The following is a 12,287-nucleotide window of genomic DNA, read 5'->3' as shown; positions in this document are numbered from 1 at the left end:
TCAGCGGGGATCGATCCGCGATCCCCGCTGAGCCGGGCGGATGACAGCTCCGTCTCTGCTTGCAGAGCGGAGAGGGAGGTGTCTCAGCCCCCGCTGCCCTCTATGGGGGATCGGATGAGAGCGGACCGCTTGTCCGCTCTCATCAGATCCGATCCGATTACTGAACGGATGGAAAAATAGGGTTTCCATCCGTCCAGATTTCAAGCACAGGATCGGATGCGGATGGCAGCGGTTGTCAGCGGAGGTGTCTCTGCTGACACCCGCTGCCCCATAGAGCTGCATGGAGGATCCGATCAGATCCGCCTAAAAAACTGACAGGCGGATCTGATCGGATCGCCCGTGTGAAAGAGCCCTAACTTAACCATAACCCTAACCTAACCATAATATTTACCCCTAACACCTTACAAAAAAGTAAAAAAATTAACAAATAAGTGGATGAAAAGCTGAAAAACAATGCAACAAATGATGAAACAGATTATATTTATTGGCTAATAGAAAAAAGTCAAAGCTCAAAACGGCTTTAAAAACACTGTACAAAAACACCCATACAAATGCCAGAAAAAAGGCCCAACAAAAACTCTCCAAAAATGTAACTCTCAGGTTTGAATGCAGCCTTCAAGTTATTTATTCCTCCTCACAGAGATCAGAGTACTCCCCATGACAATGCCTTCATCTGCTTTTCTGCCCAATAGGACGGCACCATCTTTCTTTAGGCATCATCTAGGATGCTAATCCTCTACTTGTTAGACTGAGGTGTCGGCTCAGAGATGACACAACTATGTAAATCTTGTTGTCTGCTCAGTTCTCAAATGTTTGACATGAATCACCCCTGCTGCAGCCTCTCACCTTGTAACTTGTTAGTTATACTATTCCTGTATATGGGGTCATGGATTTATTTATACAGGCATGTAAAGTCAATTAACTTTTTAATTTATTGGTATATAATTACATCAGTTAATTCCTTTTCCCTTTTTTTATCCCCAGGAACGCTTACTCAAACCGGTCAGTGCATTTATTGGGGCCAACAGTGAGATGAGGGAGCTGGCAGCAGTGATCAGCAGGGTGAGGTTATATGTTATATCACAAATATATCCTCAGGAATGACTTCTGTCTGTTTGCCCTCATCGAAAGATTTCAGTCGGCACATAAGCTTTTTAAAGATACACTCTAGAGTAAAACATTTATAAATGCTACTCTCATTGCCGGAATCTGGGCTGTTTGCTGTAAGTTTATTAGACAGACCCGACTTAAAAAAAAATTGCATGTTAAGGCCCCTTTCACATGGGCGATCCGATCAGATCCATCTGTCAGTTTTTCAGGCGGACCTGATCGGATGCTACATGCATCCCTATGGGGCAGCGGGTTTCAGTGGAGATATCAAGAAGTGGTCAGAGACTGGACATACTTCGGTAGACTGTTGGACTGTGGACATGCTATAGGAGTTGTTGGGGACATGCTTCAAGAGACAGTCCTAGACTGAAGATGTATAACAAAAGACTGCTAGAAATCACTGCTATAACAGGGCAATAGGAAACATAGATTAGTATCTGCAGCCTGCACAGAAAGTGGCAAAAGGCCTCATGTGACCCCCAGACCACAGGTTGGTCACCAGAGCTAAAGATTGTCATTTGAATGACCGCTCTGAGTCTGCTGGGGCTGCTAAAATCACATCCAATATGACAGCAATGCACAAGAATAGACAGAAGAAATGGACGCACAGCACACTACAATGCAGGGTAGTACATTACTGTAGAGTGCAACACATATGCATCAGAGTTGCATTTCCTTGCTGCATCAAAATGAATGGCTCTGCAACTAATGTTCTACAAGTAGTATGGCAAGCTTTGGGTAAAGTCTGTGATAGTGACCAGGTCCCAAGCATCAGTGATTCCTGTGTATATACATTCACCGGCCACTTTATTAGGTGCACATTGCTAGTATGGGGTTGAACCCCCTTTTGCCTTCAGAACTGCCTTCATTCTTCGTGGCATAGATTCTACAAGGTGTTGGAAACATTCCTCAGAGATTTTGGTCCATAGTGACATGATAGCATCACACAGTTGTTGCAGATTTGTCGGCTGCACATCCATGATGTGAATCTCCTGTTCCACCACATCCCAAAGGTGCTCTATTGGATGAGATCTGATGACTGGAGGCCATTGGAGTACAGTGACCTCATTGTCATGTTCAGGAAACCAGCGGTGAGATGATTGGAGTTTTGTGACATGGTGCATTATCCTGCTGGAAGGAGCCATCAGAAGATGGGGACACTGTAGTCATAAAGGGGTGGACATGGTCAGCAACAATACTCAGGTAGGCCGTAGGGTTTAAATGACGCTCAATTGGTACTAAGGGGCCCAAAGTGTGGCAAGAGAATATCCCCCACACCATTACATCCCCACCACCAGCCTGAACCATTCTGGATACCTTGGTTGTAATGAGTGGTTATTTGAGTTACTGTTGTCTTTCTATGATCTGGAACCAGTCTGTCCATTCTCCTCTGACAACAACAAGGCATTTTCCTCCACACAACTGCTGCTCACTGGATATTTTCTATTTTTCGGACCATTCTCTGGAAACCCGAGAGATGGTTGTGTGTGAAAATCCCAGTAGATCAGCAGTTTTTGAAATACTCAGACCAGTCCTTCTGACGCTAACAACCATGTCATGTTCAAAGTCACTTAAATCCCCTTTCTTCCCCACTTTGATGCTTGGTATGAACTTATTAAGTTGCTGCCATGTGATTGGCTAATTACAATTTGTGTTACCAAGCAATTTAACAGGTATACCTAATAAAGTGGCCGGTGGAGTGTATATGTAAAGCGTGGAATCCACTACATACCTGCAAAAGCAAAGCTTGATCTGAATCAAAAAAGGGATTAAAAGCCCCCCCCCCCCCCCCCCGCACCAGCATTCCTAAAATATGCAGGCAGTGTTGGTTGAGGACACAAGCAAGTGTGACAGTTGGTGATCCCGACATTCCAGGAATGTAAGTGTTTTTTTAAACTGTTAAATCTATGGGTTTATGGTTTACTGCTGTTTCTGGGCTCTGGGCTTCAGCAAAATGCCAGCCTCCAGAAGGAAGCAAGTTGTTATTGGTAAAGTTTCACTTTAGGGACTACAGAACACCTCTCCCCTTAACCACTTCAGCTGTGGAAGGTTTTACCCCTTTAATGACCAGGCCATTTTTTGCGATTCGGCATTGTGTTACTTTAACGGAAAATTGTGTAGTCGCGCGACGCTGTACCCAAATACTATTGATGTCCTTTTTTTCCCACAAATAGAGCTTTCTTTTGGTGGTATTTAATCACCTCTGTGGTTTTTAGATTTTGCGCTATAAACAAACAAAGAGCGACAATTTTGAAAAAAACACAGTATTTTTTTACTTTCTGCTATAAAACATTCCCTATGAATTTTTTTAAAAAACTTTATTTTTTTATCAGTTTAGGCCAATTTGTATTCTGCTACATATTTTTGATTAAAAAAAAAATCCCAAAAAGCGTATTTTAATTGGTTTGCCCAAAAGTTATAGCGTTTACAAACTACGGGATAGATTTTTGGTCTTTTTATTTATTTATTTTTACTAGTAATGGCGGCGATCAGCGATTTTTAGCGGGACTGCGACATTGTGGTGGACAAATCTGACCCCTAACTGACATTTTTGACACTTTTGGGGACCAGTGACACTAATACAATAATCAGTGCTAAATAACATGCACTGTTACTGTATAAATGACACTGGCAGGGACGGGGTTAATACTGGGCGTGATCAAAGGGGTTAAATGTATGCCTAAAGTGCTTACTGACTGTGTGTGGGGGAAGGGTTCTGTGGCAGGGACAGACAGATCGCAGTTTCAGCTTAGCTGAAACTGCTGATCTCTCCCTGCCTGTCTGTCACTGAGAAGATCCGCCTGCTTTGTTTACATAAGCAGGCGGGTCTTCTCTCGGTTTTTCTGCTGATTGCGGGAGGGCAGCGGCAATCGCCGCCGCTCCTCCCGCGGCCCCCCTCCCACGGTGTCTAAACACAGCGGGAGCGCGAAAAGTGGAGATGGCTCCCATTTTACCACAGTCTCCCAGAAATCATGAGATTTTGGTAAAAACGTTGCCATTTTGGTAAAATGTATTGGAATCCTATAAAGAAAGTCATGCAGTTTTAGGGGGCAGTGGGCTTTAAATGGCTCCTTCGGGTTATGGAAGCTTTTAACTATCCTGGACCTGTACTCGTGCCAAGAAAACAGCTCCTCCTTAGCCTTATTTTAGATGACCGTGCAAAAATAATGTTTAACCGCTTGCCGCCCGCCCGCCGTCATATGACGGCGGAGCGGTGCGACCATTATCCTGGGCCGCCGTCATATGACGGCGGCACTTTAAGCAGGGCAGGCGCGCGATCGCGTGCGCGCCGCCCTGCACTGCCGGTGTAACGTTAGAAAACCATACCCCGTGGAGAAACCATACCCTCGTCACTTCCGGTGAGAAACAGCTGAGCAGCGAAGGAGTGCGCATGCTCAGAGAGCCGGAAACATCACGGAAGAGCAGAGAAGATGACAAGTGCGCATGCTCAGAAGGTATGAAATAATTACGGTAGTGAAAGTAATGTTAAACTTGCGGCGGTTACATAAAACAGCGCGGCTGCACTATGAGACACCTCCGCTCCTATCCTTGGAACTTTCCTGATGTGGGCTAATAAATATGAAAGCGGCGGCGGGTGTATGAGATGTAAATGTCGGCTCTGTAATCCGCTTTTATATTTATTACCCCAGATCAGGGAAGTGACAGGGAGAGGAGCGGAGATCACTCATAGTGCAGAGGAGCTGTTTTAATGTAACGGCGGCAAGTATAACGTTACACACACTGCCGTGAGAAATCCATACCCTCCGGAAGTGACGAGGGTATGGTTTTCTCACGGGTATGGTTTTTTCACGGAACACCGGTGTCGGGGTGTCCCCGGGACACCCCCCGTCACCGGCAGGGGGGAAACAGCCAATGTGCGTGGCTGTTTCCCACGTGATCGGCTGTGTTCCAATGACACAGCCGATCACAATGAAGGCGCCCACAAGATGACCGCGCATGCGCGATCGGGAGCGCGCAGCGCGGTCATGTCGGTGGCACTGTGTTCCGTAGGAACACAGCTGTCACCGGCGGTAGTAAACAGTCACTGACAGTGACTGTTTACTATGTGATCGGCTGTGAATCCATTCACAGCCGATCACAAAATGTAAACAAAGAGCAGTAACTCAGTGTTACTAGCTCTTCTCTCCTCATACAGTTTCCAGTATGAGGGGAGCAGAGCTAGAAATAGTCAGTTACTGCTCTGTATACCTTGTCACAAAGTAAAAATCACAAAAATAAATGTCCCCACACAGTCCTCAGCCCCCCCCAATGTCACCTGTCACCCAACAGTCACCTCATCAGTGCCCAGAAATTGTCACCCATAACGTTCACATGTGAGCGCAGCGATCGCAGGCAGAATCATTGCGATTCTGCCCGCGATCTGGAAATCATTGCAAATCGCGGGACGCCTGTGCGTTGCCCCAGATTTGCAATAGCACCCCAAACGCTGTGCGATGTTGCCGCCATTTCCGCCTGCCGAATCGCGGTAACATCGCGCAAACAACGCATGACGCCCAAAAAAGGTACAGGAGTTTCTTTGGAGCGTCATGCGTTGTTTGCGCGATGTTACCGCGATTCGGCAGGTGGAAATCGCAGCAACATCGCACAGCATTTGGGGTGCTATTGCAAATCACGGGCAACGCACAGGCGTCCCGCAATTTGCAATGATTTCTGGATCACGGGCAGAATCGCAGTGATTCTGCCCATGATCGCTACGCTCACATGTGAACGTAGCCTAAAGTTCACCGGTCACCAGAGACTGCCATCAGTACCGCCGTGCACCATCGCCCGTCACCTGTCACCCATCAGTCACCATCGCCCGTCACCTGTCACCCCATCAATCACCGTCACCTGTCACCCCATCAGTCATCGTCACCTGTCACCCCATCAGTCATCGTCACCTGTCACCCCATCAGTCATCGTCACTTGACACCCCATCAGTGATCGTCACTTGTCACCCCATCAATCATCGTCACATGTCACCCCGTCAGTGATTGTCATCTGTCACCCCATCAATCATCGTCACCTGTCACCTCATCATTCATCATCACCTGTCACCTCATCAATCATCGTCACCTGTCACCCCATCAGTCATCGTCACCTGTCACCCCATCAGTCATTGTCACCTGTCACCCCATCAGTCATCGTCACCTGTCACCCCATCAGTCATCGTCACCTGTCACCCCGTCAGTCATCGTCACCTGTTTGCCATATACATGCAATCACTTACTGACCGCCTAACGACTATATGCGTCGGCCATTAAAAGCTAAATACTGGGATTATGGCAGCAGATAGCCCCCATAACCCCGGTATTTTTTGAAACGGCGGGCGGTCGGCTTTCAGATAAGGGTGGTCCCAGTGGCGGATTCGCCGCGGAATTACCCTTACGGTGCAGGGGAAGAGGTGCCCCCCCCCTCCTGCCGCGTCCCAGACGTTTTCCAAGCTTACCGGACCCGCCGGCAGCGGGGAAAACTATCCGGTCCCGGATCCTCAGAGACAGGAAGTCGAGTGAGGGTAAAATGGCCCTCATTCAACTCTATGGTCTTGGAGGACCGGAGCTACGTCAAAAGACGTTGCCTAGCAACCGGTTTAAAGGGCCGCTTTTTCTTTTGCTTTTTTTTTTTCCTCTTTCAACAATTTTTTTTTTTTTTTTCTTTTTTAGTGTAGTTGTGAGGTGTGAGGTCTTTTTGACCCCAGATCTCACAATAAAGAGGACCTGTCATGCCTATTTCTATTACAAGGGATGTTTACATTCCTTGTAATAGGAATAAAAATGATCAAAACATTTTTTTTTTTTTAAACTGTGTAAAAATAAAAAAATAATAAATAAAATAAATAGGAAAAAAAAAAAAAATTAAAGCGCCCTGTCCCCGTTAGCTCGCGCGCAGAAGCAAACGCATACGCAAGTCCCGCCCACATATGTAAACGGTGTTCAAACCATACATGTGAGGTATTGCCGCGATCGTTAGAGCGAGTGCAATAATTTGAGCCCTAGACCTCCTCTGTAACTCTAAGCTAGTAACCTGCAGAAATTTTTAAAATGTTGCCTATGGGGATTTTTAAGTACCAATGTTTGGCACCATTCTGTGAGCATGCGCAATTTTGAAGCATGACATGTTGGGTATCTAATTACTCGGCGTAACATTATCTTTCACATTATGGAAAAAAATTGGGCTAAATTTACTGTTTTCTTATTTTTTAGTTCAAAAAAGTGAATTTTTTTCAAAAAAATCGCATTTGGAAGACTACTGCGCAAATATGGTGTGATAAAAAATATTGCAACGATCTCCATTTTATTCTCTAGGGTCTCTGCTAAAAAAAAATATATAATGTTTGGGGGTTCAAAGTAGTTTTCTAGCAAAAAAAATGATTTTAGCTTGTAAACAGTGTCAAAAATAGGCCCAGTCTTAAAGTGGATAAATGGACAACTTTGTGTAAAGCGCTACTTGGATGTGAGGCCTATGTATGTGGCCAGGCTGTGAAAAAGTGTTACACATGTGGTATCGCCATACTCAGGAGGAATAGCAGAATGTATTTTGGGGTGCAAGTTTTGCTATGTACATGCGATGTGTTAAAAATATTGCATAAATGGACAGCTTTGTGTAAAAAAAATGTGTCTTCATTTTCTTTCCACATTTTCCAAAAACTTGTGGAAAAAAATGACATATTCAAAAGACTCATTATGCCTCAAAAATTATACGTTGGGCTGTTTGCTTTCCAAAATTGGGTCATTTTATGGGGGTTTCCATTGTCCTGGTGCTCCAGGGCCTTCAAAAGTGCGATAGGTTGTCAGGAAATTATATGTGTAATTTGTGCTCCTAGAATGCCGGACGCTGCTACTTGGATGTTAGGCCTCTGTATGTGGCCAGGCTGTGAAAAAGTCTCACACATGTGGTATCGCCATACTCAGGAGGAGTAGTAGAATGTGTTTTGGGGTGTAGTTGCTAGTATACATGTGCTGTGTGAGAGAAATAACCTGTTAATACGGCAATTTGTAAAAAAAATAAAATAAAATAAAATAAATCTTCATTTTGCAAAGCATTGTGGGAAAAAATTACAACTTCAAAAAACTCATCATGCCCCTTATTAAATGCCTTGGAATGTCTACTTTCCAAAAAGGGGTCATTTGGGGGGTATTTGTACTTTCCTGACCTTTTAGTGTCTCAAGAAATGAGATAGGCCTTCAGTACATCAGGTGTGATCAAGTGTGATCAATTTTCAATGATTCGCACCATAGCTTGTGGACTCTATAACTTTCACAAAGACCAAATAATATACACTTACTTGGGTTATTTTTACCAAAGATAAGTAGCAGTATAAATTTTGGCCAAAATTTGTGAAGAAAAATTACTAATTTGCAAAATTTTATGACAGAAACAAAGAAAAATGCGTTTTTTCACGATATTTTCAGTCTTTTTTTATTTATAGCACAAAAAATAAAAAACCCAGTATTGATCAAATACCATCAAAAGAAAGCTCTATTTGTGTGAAAAAAAGGACACAATTTTTGTATGGGTACAGTGTTGCATGACTGAGTAATTCTCAGTCAAAGTGTGAGAGCGCTGAAAGCTGAAAATCGGTCTGGGCAGGAAGGGGGTGAAAGTGCACTGTAGGCAAGTGGTTAAATGCATAAATAAAATAATCTCAAGTGCAAAGAAATCTGAGCGCGCGCCGCCGAAGCCACATGCACTCCAGTCACATAGTACTACGTGACTGCACGCAGTCGAGCCGCCCTGCCACAGTAAAAAGCCGGCGGGTGGTCGGCAAGTGGTTATGTTATGAGGAAGATGAGGAGGAGGTGTTCTGTAGTCCTGTCCTTGGGTACTTCTCAATAGATACAGTAGAGTGAGTGAGTGTATGCCACCCTGGCACAGGAAAATAAATAAAAAGGCCAGAAAAGGTAAAAGAATGCGGCCACCACATCTAAGGACTAGTAGGCTGCAATATATTAAATTTTTGGTTTCGGTTTTAGCCACATTTTTTAATTGACACAACACAGGAAGCATACTGAGAGCTGCATAATATTTTTGAAGTGCACATGCCTGACCAGCTGTGTGGGAAATACTGACCTTACTGTTCATGATAAAACAAACTAAAGTTTATGCAACCTGTATACAATCTATAATTGGTAATCGGAGTATTTGTCTTTCTGTAGGATATTTATTTACAGAACCCAAACGTAAGGTGGGATGATATTATTGGACTCGACGCAGCAAAGCGACTTGTAAAGGAAGCCGTGGTCTACCCCATACGAGTAAGTCAGATTTGGCCTAAATATCAATCACAACACAATGTTGTGTTATGATGACACATATTCATTTCTGTAAATAAAGCCATTTTTGAGGAAGATATTTCTTTATTTAAAGTAGTTCCAAAGGCCAAAGATTTTTACCTTCGTTATATAAATGAAGGTTAAAAAATCTTCAGTATGCAGTTCCCCCCACAGCCCCCCTAATACTTACCGGAGCCCAATCGTTTTCCGGTGTTGTGCATGAGAGCGGCTGCTCTCCCGGGCCTCTGCCTCCTGATTGGCTGAGAGACAGCAGCGGGAGCCATTGACTCCCACTGCTGTCAATCACAGCTAATTAGGAGGGAACGGGGCTCAGGAGCAAGCATGCATGAGTGCCCCTACAGTAAGCAGCTTGCTATGGGGGCATTCGGAAGAGGAGGGGCCAGGAGCGCTGGCAGGGGACCTAAGAAGAGAAGTATTGGGGCTGCTCTGTGCTAAACCATTACATAGAGCAGGAAAGTATGACGTTAAAATACCTTTAATATCACTTTAACCACTTCCCACCCATCATATAGCAAAATAACGGCTGCAAAGTGCTTGCTCTATCCTGGCTGGGCGTCATATGACGTCCAGCAAGATAGACCGATCTGCGTGCCCCCGGGTGGCGCGCAGAGTGGCAATCGGTGCTGCGGTGTGTCACTCTGACACCCCGCATCTCTGATCTCAGTAAAGAGCCTAATGACGTAGGCTCTTTACCATGTGACCAGCTGTGTCCAATCACAGCTGGTCACATAGTGCCGTTGATCGGCTTTCCTCAGTTCGTGCCTGACAGGCACAAGTAGAGGAAAGCCGATCTGCGACTCTCCTGACAGGGGGGGGGGGGGGTCTGTGCTGGTAATCAGAGCATTGTTTATCAGTGCAGACCCTTGGGGGGGTGCCAGTAGAGCCACCAGGGATTGCCCACCCATGGCCACCAGGGATGCCCATCCATGTCACCAGGGATGCCAATCAGTGCTCAGGGAGCATGTCAGTGCCCTCCTCATCAGTGCTGCCCACCAGTGCCCACCAATGCTGCATATCAGTGCTACCTATCAGTGCTCATCAGTGCTGCATATCAGTCCGGTCAGTGCCACCCCATCAGTGCCTCCTCATCAGTTCCTGTCAGTGCGGCCACATCAGTGCTCATCAGTGCAGGAAAAAACGTATTTATTTACAAAATCTTATAACATAACAAAAAATGGATTTTACGGTAAAACCCCATGTTATCTTTGTTAAAGAACATATTCCTCACTTTTTTTTCCGGGGGGGGGGGGGAGAACTGCTTTGAAAAAACTTAAGCAAAAAACTTTTTCCCACAATTTTTCCTTTTTTTTTTATTTAGGCCTTCCCATCTCTAGTCTCTATTAAACCAAAAAGTGGAGATGGCTCCCATTTTACCACAGTCTCCCAGAAATCATGAGATTTTGGTAAAAAACGTTGCCATTTTGGTAAAATGTATTGGAATCCTATAAAGAAAGTCATGCAGTTTTAGGGGGCAGTGGGCTTTAAATGGCTCCTTCGGGTTATGGAAGCTTTCAACTATCCTGGACTTGTACTCGTGCCAAGAAAACAGCTCCTCCTTAGCCTTATTTTAGATGACCGTGCATAAATAATGTTTAAATGCATAAATAAAATAATCTCAAGTGCAAAGAAAACAAGCTAATCTAAACTGCCCTAAACCAACCTCCCAACAAAAACACACCCTCTAAATAGAGAAAAAGTTTTTCTCAAGCAAATATGGTGTAAATGACTTTGTGAGTGAAGTTTAGAGTTTTCCTTTCAGCAAAATTGGCGATTTTACTGTGCTGTAAAGTTTGCCAAAATCATTCCGCTTATCCATGCCACAGAGCAGGAAGGAGGCGGGGCAGTGGCACAAAGTCAGCAGAACTTCAGGGTGTGGAAGATGATGCTTCTTGAATAAAAACACATGGCTATATAACACAGCAGGAGGGATGGACTACAGGAGTACATGCATTACTTTACAAACCTTTTTTAACAAGCAAATTCCTGTGTATGTTCTTCAGTTGTTTACTGTATTTAGCTGCATGGCTGGAGTTTCCCTTTCACAGTTTTCTATGTATAAGTTTAATAAGTAATGTATATATAATTCATTATTTTTGTTTGCAGTACCCGCAGCTATTTACTGGAATCTTGTCCCCTTGGAAGGGGCTTCTGCTGTATGGGCCTCCAGGTAAATATATAGGATGCATTCAATTTAAAGATTTGGTGCATTTCAAAGAGATTTTTCAGTTACAAGTGGAGTCTTGGGCTGAGTCTTCTGATAGACCCTAATGTGGACATAGGTTTGCCACCCATCTGGGATTCATCCGGACAGTCCGGGTGTTGAATCCTGTGTCCGGGTTTCAGACCACCTGAAACCTGCACACAATATTCAGAATGGACTGTCGCTCCCCAAGTAACCCAGTACCATAACCGCCAAGTGCATAGGTGTGCACATGGGCCCCATACATGGACAGGAGAGGAGCGAGGACTTAATCTGCTCCTCCTCCTCTCGCCCCTACCCCTCTGTCTGCCCACCCACACTTCAACCCCCAGGACAGGGAAGTGTGGACTGGAAGTTTGAAACTCAGCAATTGGCAGATACATTGTGGAAGAAAGGTGTTGATGCCTGAGCCTCCATCCTCAGGTGAGTGAGCTCACCATCCAATGTCCGTGACTGAAGTCTCCCCCCTTCTCTCTCCTGCCTCCAAGCGAGCACACTAAGGGGGACTTGGATGTAGGGGGTGCCCTGTGGACTCTGATGTAAGGGGGGCTTTGGGAACCCTAATTTAACTGGGAATGCTGGGAACTCTGATGTAAGAGGGAGGTTTGGTGAGCTGAAACCCCCTTACATCAGAATTCCCCTTTACACCAGAGTCCACAGTGTTCCTGATTAAAAATACAATT

The 12,287-nt window shown here is 44.9% G+C and overlaps 1 protein-coding gene across 3 annotated transcripts in view; it reads left to right on the top strand.

The window, feature by feature from the left end:
* The window catches only part of KATNAL2 (katanin catalytic subunit A1 like 2), a 106,995-nt gene that overhangs the window by 57,484 nt on the left and 37,224 nt on the right, over positions 1 to 12,287 (top strand). For all 3 annotated transcript variants that reach the window (XM_082255114.1, XM_082255113.1, XM_082255115.1), the window contains 3 exons: positions 985 to 1,062; positions 9,267 to 9,365; positions 11,508 to 11,571. In XM_082255114.1, the coding sequence (XP_082111240.1) occupies positions 985 to 1,062; positions 9,267 to 9,365; positions 11,508 to 11,571 (241 nt within the window). The remainder of the gene's footprint in view (positions 1 to 984; positions 1,063 to 9,266; positions 9,366 to 11,507; positions 11,572 to 12,287) is intronic.

This window comes from Pelophylax lessonae (genome assembly GCF_965119305.1).
Source record: "Pelophylax lessonae genome assembly, chromosome: 1".
Classification (NCBI taxonomy): Eukaryota; Metazoa; Chordata; class Amphibia; order Anura; family Ranidae; genus Pelophylax; species Pelophylax lessonae.
Note: the sequence above shows the minus strand (reverse complement) of the source record. Positions and strands in the feature narration are given on the sequence as shown.